The sequence below is a fragment of the Schistocerca americana genome, chromosome 1 (genome assembly GCF_021461395.2).
Source record: "Schistocerca americana isolate TAMUIC-IGC-003095 chromosome 1, iqSchAmer2.1, whole genome shotgun sequence".
Classification (NCBI taxonomy): Eukaryota; Metazoa; Arthropoda; class Insecta; order Orthoptera; family Acrididae; genus Schistocerca; species Schistocerca americana.
In genome coordinates, this window is record NC_060119.1 from 556,791,629 (window position 1) to 556,808,971 (window position 17,343).

The 17,343-nt window shown below is 45.4% G+C and overlaps 1 protein-coding gene across 1 annotated transcript in view; it reads left to right on the forward strand.

The window, feature by feature from the left end:
- The first annotated feature begins 502 nt into the window (after positions 1 to 502).
- The window catches only part of LOC124576936 (peroxidase-like), a 169,004-nt gene continuing 152,163 nt past the window's right edge, over positions 503 to 17,343 (forward strand). The window contains exons 1-2 of the mRNA XM_047131216.1: positions 503 to 578; positions 16,317 to 16,536. Of these exons, the coding sequence (XP_046987172.1) occupies positions 521 to 578; positions 16,317 to 16,536 (278 nt within the window). The 5' untranslated portion in view covers positions 503 to 520. The remainder of the gene's footprint in view (positions 579 to 16,316; positions 16,537 to 17,343) is intronic.

Genomic DNA, 17,343 nt, shown 5'->3' on the forward strand with positions numbered 1-17,343 from the left:
GGGGAGGCGTTATTTTTGATGTTTCCATATTTTTGTCCGCTTTCTGTACGAGTTAATTGGTTTAGAAAATGACAATATACAAAGTTGTGACATATTTCCCGCACTATCGAATTCCCCTACCCTCCCGTACCAACATTTTGCTTATATGAGGTTGTCACATTATGCCTACCGTTCAGTTACACCGACCTATAGGACCGCTTGGGGGACGGGATGCCCTTCGGGACAGTCAAAAACAGCAAGGAAATGGAGAAGGACGTGAACCGCCCAGCTGCAAGTCCCTCCGCGGCTGTAATGGCAGTCCACCGAGTGAAATAAAGACCGGTGAGCGCCGGGACTCCCAAAACAGCCGGCGGCGGCGCGTTTTCAGCGGAGCGCGGCTCAAGGCAGGCGGCGTGCGCAGTGTTGCAGGATGTTGCTGGCGGTGACGGCGGTGCTGGCGGCGGCTGCGGTGGCGGCGGCGGGGGCGGCGGCGGGGGCGGGGGCGGCGTGGGGCGGCGTGTGCGGGCCCAACGTGGTCGCCATGGCGACCGTGCGCAGCGCCGCTACCCCCTGTCCTGGCGCAGACCTGCTGAAACAGGGTGAGTTCTGTAACTGCAGTCTGATAGCAAAGAAAGCTGTGGTGACAGTACAGTGCAGGGTCCTGCTCAGTGCCTCAGCTAAAGGCGCCCGTAAACGAGCGAACAGTTTGTTAAACTTCGCTACTTTCACAAATTATCATACTGTGTGAGGCTTTTTTTGACGTGTTTGTCAAACATAGACTGCATCTGTTTGTGAGAAATTTTGGTAGACGGTCGATTTGAGAAGATGTCGGACGTTGTTTGTGTTTGATGTTTTGGCGCACATGTTTAGCGAGAAAGCGTTTTTATAACAATTTATCTCACTTAGCAAAAGATTGTATGAACAAAAACAAAAGAGCACTTGCAGTTACTAAAATGGTAGAGGTGTTGCGTCTTTCGCAGCCATAATTTGGGCAGGGAAACGTTATTAAGCAAACCTGTATTTTAGGGTGAACATAGCCAATAAAATTAAACAAATAATCGAACCCCTCTGGTTCTTCCACAGGCGATGTATACGTTCCCATCTTGAGGTATTTTAATAAACTTCCTAAATCTCTTAGCAAGTTTTCAGGGATGTGTTTATCTCTCAATTTAAACCATCCCCTGAGCCATCATCTTGTTTTCTTTTTCTTCTTTATACACAATGTTAAAGTAGTGTCAAATATTACTCGACGCGATACGCACATTGTGACATTTGCGTCAAAAATGAGGTTAAATTTGATGAACTTTATTGGCTCATGTGCGCGCTTATTTACAAACCTGTGGATGGGAAACAGCGAAGCTTACAAACAAGTCTAAATCGACATCCATTCCTGCAGGACTGCTAATCCTGAAAGATATGCCAGAGAACGTCTGTGAAATTTGGAATGTCGAACATAAGGTATTGGAAGAAGTAAAGCTTTGAGGCAGGTGTTGAGTCGTGTTTCGATACCTCACCCGGTAGAGCACGTAGCCACGAATGGCCAAGGTCCCAGGTTCGAGTTCGTCTTTTTTTTTTTTTTTTGAATCATCAGTCGTCATACCGCCCCTACTTCTTGTCAGTGTTTTCTACATATTAATTTCCTCTCCGATTCTGTTCAGAACTTCCTCATTCTTTACCTTATCTGTCCACCTAATTTTCCGCACTCGTCTATAGCCCACATCTCTAATACTTCGATACTCACCCGTTCCGTTTTCCCACAATCAACTTTTCACTACCATACAATGCTGTGCTCCCGTCTAGTACAAAGTTTCAATGTGCCAGGAAGTTTCATATTAGCCACACTCCGCTGCAGAGTGAAAATTCATTCTGGAATGTTTGATCGTTTACAGGGGCTACAAGAAGATGTCCTGTCTATGGTCTTTACGTGGCACACTCTCTGGATCACGGGGTCCCGGGTTCGATTCCCGGCCGCGTTGGGGATTTTCTCTGCCCGGGGACTGGGTGTTAGTGTTGTCCTCATCATTTCATCATCATCATCATCATTCGTGATAGTGGCTCGATTGGATTGCGTGAAAAATTGAACTGTGTAAAAACTGGAATCTGTACGGGCTCTGATGACCGTGCAGTTGAGCGCCCCACTAACCAAACAGCATCATCACCACGTGGCACGCTCCTTAATTGTCACGCCGTAGGCAGCCTGCGACACATTTGCGGACACTACCTGCGCCAACGCCGCAAAAATACGTCGTTCCTCCGCAGATCCGGATCAGCCAGTCACACATTTCCGTTATCGCTGGTTGGCTGTGTATGTGACTGTAGGTGTGTGTTCTTCTTTTCTGTTGGCTTTGTTAGCAACTGTGCAATGTGGTGTATTCTAGGTGGAAAGAAAGATGGTAGAATCTACGTTTGGGGCACAGCATTGAATGGAACTGATATATGAACCGTAGACATACTGGAAAACAAAAGAATCGAAGTATCTAGATGTGGAACTATGTTGAAAATTAGTTGAAAAGTTAGAAATGAAGAGTTTCTCCACAGAATCTGCAAGGAGAGGAATATGTGTAAAACAGTGCAAAGAAGAAGGGGCAGGCTAAATGGACATGTTTTAAAACGTACAGTAAAACTTCCATGAGGGTTGAGGGAACTGTAGAGCGCAAATACTATAAGAGAAGATGGAGACTGGAATGTATCCTACAAAGGAGCGAAATTTGTGGCAGCTCATATCGACCAGTCAAAAGATTGATGACCAAAAACACAAAGAATGATTTTTGTAGGATACCGGAGGGAATACTCTAATAGCACTTACGTTTTTCAGTTAAAGCATTTGATTCAGTTAAGCTGTGTAATTACATTTCAAAAATTCCATTTTATTTATCAGTCCAATTTTTTCCAACGTCCAATCATCTGTTCAGTTGGCAGCTTATTTGAAACTTCCTAGCAAATTAAATCTGTGTACCGGACCGAGACTCGACCTCGGGACTTTTGCCTCTCGCAGGCAAGTGCTCTGCCAAGTGAGCTACACAAGCACGGCTAACGCCCCCTCTTCACAGCTTTACTACCGCCAGTACCCCGTCTTCTATCTTACAGAATTCACAGAAGCTCTCCTGCGAAGTTTGCAAGACTAGCACTGCTGCAAGAAAGGATGTTGCGTTACTGCCTGGCTTAGCCACAGCCTGGGGAATGTTTCCATAGTGAAATTTTCACTCTGCAGCGGAGTGTGTGCTGATATGCTCCATGGCAGAGTAAACATATGTACCGGACCAAGACTCGAACTTGGGACCGTTGCCTTTCGGGGGCAAGTGGTCTACAAACTGAGCTACTCAAGTACAACTCATGGGACCTGTCCCCACAGCTTTGCTTCCGCGAGTCTTTAAGTTTCGCAGGAGAGCTTCTGTGAAGAATGGAAGGTAGGAGACGCGGTACTGGCGGTAGTAAAGCTGTGAAGACTGGTACTTGGGTAGCTCAGTAGGAAGAGCATTTGTCCTAGTAAGGCAAAGGTCCCGAGCTCGAGTCTCGGTCCGACTAACAGTTTTAATCTGCCAGGAAGTTTCATATCAGCGCACTCTGTTCTGCAGAATGAAAATTTCATTCTTGAAGCTCATTTCTTTGTGGAAAAAACGCTATTTCTGGAGCCTATCATCGCCATAAATCGTTTGCAACGAAAGCATTCGGTCTGGAATCAGTTAAAAGAGATGATGCCTCGGTGCGTATCTGTGTCACCCTTCAGGCAGGAAATGAGCAGCTGTGCCCTGAGGCCCATTTGACACCGCTACCAGGGTAGCCCGGCACCCACCGCCAGTACTGAATAGGTCTGCAATACAGAACGCCTTGAGCAGGGATCAATACTCAGACTGCAAAGACGCTCATCACAAGGATTTCATAGTTTAGAGTCAACACGGTGGTATCGGTGTTTGTAGACTCCGAATACAAGAAACTCTCGTTAGGCAATCTCAGTATAGATGCTTAAACAAACCATTCAGGGTAGGCTTTAAGTCCCCTGTAAACGATTTGACTTGTTAGTCAAATTCGCTGTTTCCTATCCACTGACTTCCCAAACAAGGGCTCAGACGTAGCGATAAAGTTTGTCAAATTTAACCTCACTTTTGAAGCAGCTGTTACGCTCTACAAATCGTGTGACGAAATATTTTGACACTAGTGAGAACTGCTACTAACGCAGACAAAGAATGTCTTGCGTCGTCTTTAGTACATGCATCAAATACAAAAAGAAAACTTGACGTTGCTCATGGCGGTATACTCTACATCGCCTATCGCCCGTCCCTATTTTAGCGAAGGCTAGTTGTTGGTCTTGTTTGAGCTCAGTTGTTGTTTCGTTAATCAGTTCAGCTCTTATTTGCAGTTGTGTTTAATGTTAAGTGCTACCGTTTATTGTTTTTGTGCCGTGTGTTTTTGTGATAATTTCTAATTATGGATAAGCTTGTAACAAGAAAGAAGAGGAAAATCGATTTTCATCCACTAGCATTAAGATAACTACGCACTACTGTAATAGCCTAATTACCTATCTGTAGCAGTATAGCGTTAGCACTGGATTCATTATTTGGAGGCTGGTAGAGCTGTATTTCAGTATTTCACAAGGCAACGGAGCGGTAAATGTCATTACAAATAACATTAAATTAAAATAAGGGCATAAAAATACACTTGGATTCGTCTGTGTCGTCCAAAACTCACTTTGATTGATAAAAATATCGCCCAAACGATAATGGTTGCATATCTTTAAAAAAATTCCTCAATGTTCTATCATTAGTAGCCCATATGGCAAAATATCGCCCAGTCTGGTCACCTGGGCGGTACTCAATTATGAAAACTAGTTCTGATACGGAACAATGGGTGGTGAGCTTGTGTAGAGTGGAAGAGGTACGGGCTGACAGTACGCTCTCTAGATCGTTAGTTTCTAAAAGATTTTTCCAGCGGGTTGCTTGAATTCGTCCGAACCGATTGAGATCTGAATCCTTCCCTCCCCCTTTCGTCCAAAATCTATTTATGCTCCAGTAATACTGTAATAACTGAAACTAGCAATTCCATGTGCATTTAAATCTTAAAGTATGAGTGCATTCATACATTATCAAACGACTAAATATGCACAATTAAAGGAAAAAGAAGCAAAGTCAGAATTAAGTCTTTATTGTGATGCATTTTATGTTATTTTAAAATAATGTACAACCAGTTTTTCTAAATTCTCCACCGACTTGAGGTAACTCTGAGTCAGGTCGCTGAGCTAGCAATCCATGGATTCAGGAGGCGAGTTGGTTTGAGCCATCAGCCAGCAACACTGAAAATGATTTTCTATAGTTCCCTTTTTTCAGTTTGGACAAATATTAGGTTCAGTCCCTTACAATAGGCCCGCAACAAAATCCTTCCAATACCTTTCTTTTCTGAAAGATTCCAATTTCCTTAAACATGCATCCTCTCTGCAAAATTCTCCACATTTGAGCTCATGTATTTGTCTGTAGCGACATTCTTTAACGCAGAAAATGATCTTTCTTACACGGCAAGAGGAGAGAGAAGCGTACTTAAATCAGGAAATTTGGGAAAGTCTAGCATTGAATGATTCCGGATGCTTTGCGTTTTCGCTACCAAAAATTGTTCTAGCTTTTTTGTAGAAAAGAGGTCTCTTTATTCCAAAAGCCCTGTCGACAACAATCACGGTCTCCCGGTTTCCCCAAAATTAGCGCTCGTCCGTTCCTGATCACTTCCTCAGCTCAAGTCCAGGATGAAAGAAGAAGAATTAAAAATGACCCTGAAGGCTGAAGGGAGACTGGAGCGTGCCTGATTCTTAGTGGTTTGCCAAAATACAGCACTCCTAAGTAACGAGATTATCTCTTCACTTGATGAAAGCCCCAAGATCATTGTCGAATAAAATGGTTTATCGTCCTTTTTGCAAATTTTAAGAAAAAATGAAAAACAGGAGGTCTTTTTAAAGCCCTCTTTAACAAATCAGATCTCCCCTCCCCTATGCAAAATCCTGGCTTCGTGCTTGCGGTGCCCCAGGGAGCGATGAAATTGAGAGATAAACATATCCATGAAAATCTGCTAGAGGTAACCTGACGGCATCAACTTACTCCGCACGGAGCGTCAAACTTTTAATGATTAGTTAGAATTACTTCGCACTCACATTGAAAAAGAAGACACAGTTATTCGAAAATGTATCTTTTTGCACATGGTCCTCTAATGAAAGTTTATTAAAACACCGCAACGTGGGAAATATATCGCCCGTCGAAGAACCAGAGCTTCGACTCTTTTTTTTTTCCTAATTTTATTACACTCTCGCTTGCATGCTGTGCGTAGTCTGCGAAAGACGCAACACCTCCACCATTTTCGTAATTGTCAGTGATCTTTTGTTTTTATCCTTGATCGTTATTTGCACAGTTGTGGAAACGCACTATACAGTCAGATCAACTGAAACAAAGCTCTTTCTCGCTGAACGAGTGCGGCTAAACATCAACACAACAGCGTCCGACATCTTGTCTAACCGGCCGTCAATCAAAAATTCTCTCAAACACGTCAGTCACAGCCCCTTTGACAAGCATATCAAACAAACCTGCTCGCTGCCAAGTAATATGACACACTAGTCGTGTTTGAGAAGTTGTTTGATCGTTTACAGTGGCGCTAAAAATCCTGGCAATAAAGCTACTGTGCCCACAGGTTCCTCTAACGAGCGAAACGCAAGGAAAGCGATCTTGTTCTGTGTAGCATCGGAAGAATTGTACTCCATGCTATTTACAGACCTGAGTCACCTACTCATCTGTTATAATGGCCTCTCCTCACTTCTCGCATTTATCTCTCTCGCCCCTCTTAACCCCATACTTCCTACATAAATATATTACAATGTACTCAACTAGCAACTTTTGCAAAATTTATGTTTTTTTAGCTGTGAAACCAAGTGATCAAGGCCAGTGTATTCTTTACCGTCTATTTCTGTGCAAAGTCTTTGTTTGTTTAATTAAATGTAGATATCTGTAAAATGTAGACTGGCAATGGCAAGGAAAGCGTTTCTGAAGAAAAGAAATTTGCCGGCCGAAGTGGCCGTGCGGTTAAAGGCGCTGCAGTCTGGAACCGCAAGACCGCTACGGTCGCAGGTTCGAATCCTGCCTCGGGCATGGATGTTTGTGATGTCCTTAGGTTAGTTAGGTTTAACTAGTTCTAAGTTCTAGGGGACTAATGACCTCAGCAGTTGAGTCCCATAGTGCTCAGAGCCATTTGAACCATTTTGAAAAGAAATTTGTTAACATCGAGTATAGATTTAAGTGTCAGGAAGTCGTTTCTGAAAGTATTTGTATGGAGCGTAGCCATGTATGGAAGTGAAACATGGACGATAAATAGTTTGGACAAGAAGAGAATAGAAGCTTTCGAAATGTGGTGCTACAGAAGAATGCTGAAGATCAGATGGGTAGATCACGTAACTAATGAGGAGGTATTGAATAGAATTGGGAAGAAAAGGAGTTTGTGGCACAACTTGACTAGAAGAAGGGACCGGTTGGTAGGACATGTTCTGAGGCATCAAGGGATCACCAATTTAGTATTGGAGGGCAGCGTGGAGGGTAAAAATCGCAGAGGGAGACCAAGAGATGAATACACTAAGCAGATTCAGAAGGATGTGGGTTGCAATAGGTACTGGGAGATGAAGAAGCTTGCACAGGATAGAGTAGCATTGACAGCTGCAACAAACCAGTCTCTGGACTGAAGACCACAACAACAACAACAACAACATCTGTAGTACAATATACTCAGTTCTCGAGTCCAATATGAGTTCTTCCTGACACTATGGTAGTGATGTCGCCCTTCCTTTTCGATCAAATCCCCCCCTTAATTAGTTACCCAGCTCTATAGCCGAAGTTGCTCGTGCACGTCTGCGCAGTGGTGAATGACTCGGTGTTCAGCCGTTCCGAATCCTGGTGACGGATGGTATTTACATGGCCAATAATTGGACGGCTTGGTGAGGAGATATGGTGGTGTTTGACGGTGATCCATGCGTCAAATCGGGACGTTAAACTCGGTGGCTCCCCTTGGTACTATTCGAGAGCAGTAGGCTATGTGGCGGTACTGGGTTTCACCCTCTGTGTTCTCTAATCATCCTTATACAACACAAATAAAGCGTTACGCTACACACGCATCCATTACACTCACCTACACTCCACTGTTAAACATACAGAACAACTCTCACATATCGGCAAGGAAAGTGATCAGTGTATATGGAGGAAGAATACCCTTTCCGATAGGCAGCTGAACCCACCTCGTGGGATACCTCAGTCAACAATGCTAAACGATGCTCTTTTTCTTAACTAATATAACAATTCCGTAGTCAAGTCTGCAAGTAGAATGTAGTAAGATACTTTTGAGGCTACATGGATCTCTTTTTTTTTTTTTCGCTTGCTTCCTGGATTTAGAGGAACTGACAGCCAAGGTAAGTGTACGCAATACGCTCGAAAACCAATCTTGAATGGTGGGTTTAAGTTCTGAGTCTAGGTTAGTCAGGTGAGTGATCTGTGCCACCGGGCTCTGCACCGCGAAATCTTGGAATGACATTGTTTAAAATCTGAATACAGCCCCCAACTCAGGGTAAGACTACGCAGCACTGGTGGTGCCTTGTGCAGTGTTTCAGTTTCAATTCTCAAGCAGTGCATGGTTCTAGCCAGTGCCGGTGTACCCCCGTGTTGGTGAGCTTGGGTCAAACGGGGCACGCGAAAAGGCTGAGCCCTTACTGTCGGAGAAGTGAGGTACGGTCACACCACGAGACGTCTGCAGCGTGAGCATTGATGTGCACGGTAAGGCTCAGTCCCCGCTGTGGCGACACAATACGCAGTACGACACGTTGCAATAAAGGTCGCGTGACAGGTTGGTTATCCATGCGACACTCGTGTTTCAACTGGACCAATTCGACCAGCCACAGACTTCACGAATCTGCCTCTCTGTTCCAATGATCAGCTGCTCTGAAGAGGACGTTATTGTTGTTTATCGTTATTTACAGCTCCAAAAGCCGAAAAAGAAAAGGAAGTAATGGGTGCACCAATACAATGCTGCAAATCCAAAATGTAATTTCGCTGTGGTTTTTTGTGATCTCTCTCAAGATGAACACTAATTTCACGAATTCTACCAAATTAATCCAGACAGTTTTAACTTTTTACAAAAGTATCAGCTATTCAGACGAAGTATGACAAAAAATTTTGACTTACTGTTTCTCCTTTTGAGAAGCTACTCATCACAAGAAGGTATTTCTACAACTGTTCAATTTCACAAGGTAGCATATGATTCCACTTAGCTTAACGCGAATCCAGAAGCAACGTTGCTGGATCTGTGTAGCAGTGGGCGGCGAACTATGCACAGGTGCAGACATCTATCTAGCTTGAATACACATACGTGAGTGAATGCCTCAGCTTGTATTGGCAACATCAGCATGTGCGAAACAGAAACATGAGATTTCTCCGCGCTCATGTTTGGTGTGTCACTGCTGACCTCATAGAGGACAGCCTTCACCTATACAGGGTGTCAGGGGTGTAAGTGCAGATATTTCTACTCATGACTGAGGACACTGTACTGAACGACATTACATCAGCATATACTTCATTTTCAGATTAATAATTGTAGCTGTTATGAGTAGTATGTTTTTAGGTTGCTTAGTACCTCCAAGCAGATGTGGCACAAGCAAGCCATTAAATGTTTATTTGTCCCCGAACAGCAGGTCAGTTATTGAAGTGTGAATGTACAGTGAATAGTATATACTGACAGTTCAGACCGTTCAGAAAACATCAGGTGGTAAATTATGCATTGTGTTTGTAGGAAAACTGTTAGATGCAGATGAAAAACAACTAGACAGTGAAGTGGGTACACATTAACGTTCTAATTATCACCTGTACCCCTAACACCCTGTATATCAGATCTGTACTGAAGACTGGAAAGAGGTACCGCTCTCCTTCCAGTATTAAAAATAATGTCCATATATTAACTACATCTCGTATGCAGCAACATAAGATCTAAAATCCATCAAAAGGAAATTGGTGATCGACTACGTTTTTCACTGCAAGCTTTTCAAAATATGCGCCACTTAATGCTAAAGCATAACCAGCAAAAATAAATCCAGTTCATTAAGGAGCTACGATGCAATACTATAATATGTGGAAAAATCATGTTTTAGTGAATAGTTTCCTTAGAACTGAATGTGAAAGAATGCGTACAGGAGAACACAAGCGAACCTAAGATCAATGGTTTTTAATTTTTTGTGCAAATAGTAAAAGATTTACTGAGAGACTAAGTAGACAGATGGATATAGCTTTACTTTATTCGCAGATAGCAATCTCTTTTCAGGAAAATCGTATTGCTTAAAATTTGGTTTTCCCCTCCTCTGTCCATCCACGGTGTGACACTGTTGCATGTAGCGACCAGCACTTCATTTTGCGCCGAGTGATGTGACAGAAACACATGATGGCGTTGTTTCACTGTTGTCCCAGTCTGAGTCAGTCAAGTCGCTTCAACTAAGTTTCTGTATGGGTTGTTTCTGCATTGTATCGCGAATCGCATCAAGTATCATCGCATATTGTATCACTTCAGTGGGAACCGCACTTGGATGAAAGTGCCTTGTATGCATGCGCAACATGAGTAACCGAGTCCGAGCAGCATACATCAGCTGTCTTACTTTCACTATGGTACGTAGGTCAATGTCAGCAGTTCGAGTTGTAACGCTGACGCCATCTGACATTCTCACAAGCTGCTGCAATTTCTTCTGTCGCATGGTTAGCAGACGAAACGCTAAGATCGTGGAGCGAACAGTTTCCTTATAGGAAAATCAGTCAACACTCGGAAGAGTGATGAGTTCCAGAAATCGCTTGGTTTCTCCAAGGTAAAAAGTCACTTAGAGCTGAACAGTGGGGAAAATGGGACTGAGAAGTGAAGTGGTGTATTTACAATAATTGTGCAGCTTAATTGAATTAATCATCAATTAAACACATAAACTGTCGAAAGTCAAGTCTATAGATTTTCATTCTTAATGCTTCACTCATTTACTTGAGATTTTTCCTCAGGATATGAGCATCGGTTCCCATCCTTCCACGATGGAATTCTTACTTTCTTTACCGATTTCAGCCATCAGCAAACTATTCGTGACTGCGAAGTTGCTAACAAAACTACCAGAAACTAAGAAACTGTCTCCTACGGGTAAATGAAGAAATTCACGGAATCCACAGAAGCGTCTGCATCTACACTCCTGGAAATTGAAATAAGAACACTGTGAATTCATTGTCTCAGGAAGGGGAAACTTTATTGACACATTCCTGGGGTCAGATACATCACATGATCACACTGACAGAACCACAGGCACATAGACACAGGCAACAGAGCATGCACAATGTCGCCACTAGTACAGTGTATATCCACCTTTCGCAGCAATGCAGGCTGCTATTCTCCCATGGAGACGATCGTAGAGATGCTGGATGTACTCCTGTGGAACAGCTTGCCATGCCATTTCCACCTGGCGCCTCAGTTGGACCAGCGTTCGTGCCGGACGTGCAGACCGCGTGAGACGACGCTTCATCCAGTCCCAAACATGCTCAATGGGGGACAGATCCGGAGATCTTGCTGGCCAGGGTAGTTGACTTACACCTTCTAGAGCACGTTGGGTGGCACGGGATACATGCGGACGTGCATTGCCCTGTTGGAACAGCAAGTTCCCTTGCCGGTCTAGGAATGGTAGAACGATGGGTTCGATGACGGTTTGGATGTACCGTGCACTATTCAGTATGGAAATGTCGTGTGGCTACGGCCTCCCGTCGGGTAGACCGTTCGCCTGGTGCAGGTCTTTCGATTTGACGCCACTTCGGCGACCTGCGCGTCGATGGGGATGAAATGATGATGATTAGGACGTGTCCCCTCGACGATCACCAGTGGTGTACGGCCAGTGTAGGAGATCGTTCCCCACACCATGATGCCGGGTGTTGGCCCTGTGTGCCTCGGTCGTATGCAGTCCTGATTGTGGCGCTCACCTGCACGGCGCCAAACACGCATACGACCATCATTGGCACCAAGGCAGAAGCGACTCTCATCGCCGAAGACGACACTTCTCCATTCGTCCCTCCATTCACGCCTGTCGCGACACCACTGGAGGCGGGCTGCACGATGTTGGGGCGTGAGCGGAAGACGGCCTAACGGTGTGCGGGACCGTAGCCCAGCTTCATGGAGACGGTTGCGAATGGTCCTCGCCGATACCCCAGGAGCAACAGTGTCCCTAATTTGCTGGGAAGTGGCGGTGCGGTCCCCTACGGCACTGCGTAGGATCTTACGGTCTTGGCGTGCATCCGTGCGTCGCTGCGGTCCGGTCCCAGGTCGACGGGCACGTGCACCTTCCGCCGACCACTGGCGACAACATCGATGTACTGTGGAGACCTCACGCCTCACGTGTTGAGCAATTCGGCGGTACGTCCACCCGGCCTCCCGCATGCCCACTATACGCCCTCGCTCAAAGTCAGTCAACTGCACATACGGTTCACGTCCACGCTGTCGCGGCATGCTACCAGTGTTAAAGACTGCGATGGAGCTCCGTATGCCACGGCAAACTGGCTGACACTGACGGCGGCGGTGCACAAATGCTGCGCAGCTAGCGCCATTCGACGGCCAACACCGCGGTTCCTGGTGTGTCCGCTGTGCCGTGCGTGTGATCATTGCTTGTACAGCCCTCTCGCAGTGTCCGGAGCAAGTATGGTGGGTCTGACACACCGGTGTCAATGTGTTCTTTTTTCCATTTCCAGGAGTGTATATTTGCATATGCACAGGAACGTCTCACTCACTGCTTGCAGAATTGTCGCGTCTGACTACTACACGGTAGTTACTCAGCAAACTGGCTGACACTGACGGCGGCGGTGCACAAATGCTGCGCAGCTAGCGCCATTCGACGGCCAACACCGCGGTTCCTGGTGTGTCCGCTGTGCCGTGCGTGTGATCATTGCTTGTACAGCCCTCTCGCAGTGTCCGGAGCAAGTATGTGGGTCTGACACACCGGTGTCAATGTGTTCTTTTTTCCATTTCCAGGAGTGTATATTTGCATATGCACAGGAACGTCTCACTCACTGCTTGCAGAATTGTCGCGTCTGACTACTACACGGTAGTTACTCAGCGAACGTTACCAACACAGCTGGGCAAGTACCGTGTTTCGAACAGTAGCCAGCCCTTCACTGCCCATGTGGCAGAATGCATGTAGAATTTATCTTGAAGAAATTTTTAGTCTGAAAGACCTGCATACTGGACAAAATGCTAGGCATCCATAGGAAAAATCACGCAAATGCGATGTAATACCGCCTCGAGCCCTCATAATGTCCTTGATTCAGCGAGGAAGAGAGTCCACAAGTTTATTCCGGTATGACGCATCCAGCTGAAGCCACTCATTAGATTCCGTGGAGCTACCAAATTGCATCGATATTGGTTGCCACGTTAACCCTCGTTTTCAAATATCCCGACACATTTTCTGTGGGATTGTGATCAGGTGACGTAGGGGATAGTCAGGGTGTGGTAAGATGCCTGATGTTCGTCAAAACGAAAAACTGCTGTCGTCTTAGAAGATGGGAGTACCCACAGCATACTTATCATGCGGAAGTGGAAGTAAAGGTGACAGTTGGCCATTAATAAGGTGACCTGAACAACTCTGTTCATGTTCACGGTAATCTGAATAAGTGGACCCAAGTCACAATAAGGAAAACACCTCTCACATGAACTACACCCTACAAAGTCTGTCTGTTAAGCACCTCGGCAATGGGTCACCAGTGCACTCGACACCTTGCGTTATTTGAGAAGTAAAGTCACCACTCATCCAACCACAATATTCTCCTCAATTTTGTGTGTTGTCTGAGCCGCTGGAGACCACTGGAGATGTTCAGCATTATCTACCACTGTGAACAATGACCTTTTTCCGAGTTACCCAGCTCCGAATGTGCATTGTATTTCCCTTCGTAATCTTCACTCGGAAACTGGTAGAGATGGCATTGCATTCTTTGACAGCGGCGACTTCTGTCTCGTTTGAAACCGAATGTTAGTGACAAGGCGTGGCAATTGACTCCAGTCCCTGTCGGTCAGGATATGTTTAGGATCATATTACATGACTGTGAGTGGTAAACATTCCTTGTAAACGTACTGGACAGTCTGCGTTGAAACGACAACAAATCGGGTACCTTGACTTTCGGTGTGGTTGTGGGCGCCCAAACAGAATAGTTTCCTTATGCCATTCTGTCACGTCTCCAGGTCGGCCCATCTTACTACACTGCTTCCACCCAACCGAATGCTAAGTGCACGCAATTTCATTGCATGACTTACGTTAGTGGTCGAGAACCGCATAAAGCGTACATCATTTACAGCAGTGGTTCCTAACCTTTCTTAGATCAGTACCCCCCCCCCCCCCCTCGCCATCTGTTGACCCCTCCCCAACATTTATCTCCAACTTTAGCATCTAACTAAATTGTGGAATGAAAGACCTTTCTTGGAACACTTTTATTTTTAAAATGATGAAAGATGAATGATATTTAGTTGTGTGTGTGTGTGTATGTGTGTGTGTGTGTGTGTGTGTGTGTTGGAAAAGTGATGAAGGAATTCGTGGTGTATCGTAAGTGCTACCCAGAACTCCTTCTCAGAAGAGAAAGCTTACTATCCACAGTAAGGGTATACACTTGATACAAAACATGCTTCCCCTGCATTACTCCACTACACTGGGTACTTGCTTGACCTGCGCACTGGAACGTCATTTAACATGAAACAAGTTCAGATGTGTGCACTATACTCACTGTTCGTAAGTCATTTCATTGCTGCACTCCTTATTCTGAACTGGCAGAAATTGGAAGACGTCAAGCTGTTAATGCTTTGTATGTATCCACGCTAATACCACTATTACTATAATGAAACTGTGTACAGCACTATATTAGCCCTTATGTAGTTACCGCTGTGTCATGCTGTCAATTAATTCATTTCTCTGTTCTAAGCAAGTAATGAACAGTTTCTGGACTACTGCAAGTACTACACTGAAGCGCCAAAGAAATTGGTACACCTATCGAATATCATGTAGGACCCCCGCGAGCAGAAGTGCCGCAACCCGACGTGGCATGGACTCTACTAATGTCTGAAGTAGTTCTGGCGGGAATTGACACCATGAATTCTGCAGGGCTGTCCATAACTCTTAAGAGTACAATAGGGTGGAGACCTCTCCTGAACAGCACGTTGCAAGGCATCCCAGATATGCAGTTTGGCAGACAGCGGAAGTGTTTAAACTCAGATGAGTGCTCCTAGAGCTACTCTGTAGCAATTCTGCAGGTGTGGGGTGTCGCATAGTCCCGCTGGAATTGCCCAAGTCCGTCCTAATGCACAATGGACATGAACGGAGGCAGGTGATCAGACAGGATGCTTACGTACATGTCACCTATGAGTCGTATCTAGACGTACCAGTGGTCCCATATCACCCGAACTGCACACGCCCCACACCGTTACAGAGCCTCCTCCAGCTTGAACAGTTCCCCGCTGACATACAGGGACATGGATTCACGAGGTTGTCTCCATACCGTGCACGTTCATCCGCTCGACGGAATTTGAAACGAGACTCGTCCGACCAAGGAACATATTTACAGTCATCAACAGTCCAATGTCGGTGTTGACGGGCCCAGGCGAAACGTTAAGCTTTGTGTCGTGCAGTCGTCAAGGGTACACGAGTGGGCCTTCGCCTCCGGAAGCCCATATCTAAGATGTTTCGTTGAATGGCTCGCACGCTGACACATGTTGATGGCCCAGCATTGAAATCTGCAGTAATTTGCGGAAGGGTTGCACTTCTGTCACGTTGAACGATTCTAACAACTGCGCCAGACACTTGTTGCCGACCGCGGCGCTGTATTCTGCCTGTTTACATATATCTGTATTTGAATACAAATGCCTATACTAGTTTCTTTGGCGCTTCAGTGTATATGTCTCACTTTTATCATCAGCCGTGTGTTGGACGAAGCCCAGTATATGTGTTTAGTGGATGGACTATGTGAGGAATCTGTAACCTCCATAGTATTAACTGCGAAAATGTAATTATTGCTAACTTATACAATCAATATTAGAGTCTTACAAAATGGTGATAATAGCAGTGATATTTAAAAATGATTTAGTTTAGTGAGTGAAACAGAATCAAATCGTTTAGTTTTTGTCACTCAGAAAACTTCATTTTAGCCCTCAGGGGATAATTATTCCCAGGGTGGGGACCACTGACCCACAGCGACGGGTGTGCTCTTTTAAGGGATGGCTATATAGCGTCCGGTGAGCTTATGTTGATATTCTGTTTAGAGTTACGATTCCAGCAAGTTGTTAGTTTCCTGTACGTGCAGCTGACGTGGAGAAGCTGTCGCGGCTGGCATGGACTGATGATGAAGAGGAGCCCGAGGACGCGGTGTCGGCGCGGTCTGCGGCCAGCTCGGGGACTGCCGACGGTCTGGTGTTTGCCGGCCACCAGGCGCTGCCGGACTCCCCGGAGGTGCGCCAGCTGCTGCAGCGCGCCGCCAACATCAGGAGGCGAGCCAGGCAGCTGGTCGCACACATCTCCAGCCTGTGAGTGTACATGTCTGCCTCTCACAAGCCACATCTTACTAAAGCTTTTCAGTCTCCACAGCAGCTCTTGCTCCAAGCTGTTCCTAGAATCAAGTTATCTCAGAGAGTAAGTTTCAAGCCTAATAACGATGCAGATTAACCGAATGCTAGTTCGAGACATCCAACCTGACACCCAATGTTTGTCAAACATCCATGAACATATTGACCTCACATTGAAAAAATAATTCAATTTCCAGCCCTGACCAAAAATGTCAGAGCCATCTGTACAAGGTAGTCAATGACACAGTTCTGACACTGGGAAGAAGAAGGAAAACATAGACTTCACTTGATTCCTAGTACACTTTCTAACGTTTGCAACTTGGAGGCGACTATATGACTCATGTTGTTTTATGCATGGAACACATTGTAATTTGTAATTGGACGAGAAAAACGTTAGTCGCTATCACAAGGACTGTGCCTGGACGTACTTTCTAATGCAACACGCAACTCTTACAGTTGGTTTTCCGGACACTTCCCTGGTTTTGGTAACTAGCCAGGCACTGACCAACAAGTGAACGGCAGCACCCAGTGCTTGCCATGGCGTGATGGTGTGCCAGTGTATTTCTGCAAATATCCTTTATAAGGCATCGAGCCTTCTTCACTCTGTTAAACATGCAATAGGCTTAGTCATGTAAGAGCATTTTCCTATAGCGTGCCATTCGTTGAGATGCAGAGAGCTGAAGTGATTCGCTTTGCATGTGACCGTATGCATCCATTCATAGGTACACAGATAAGTTTAAAAAATAGGCGGGACAAGGACCTAAAGGC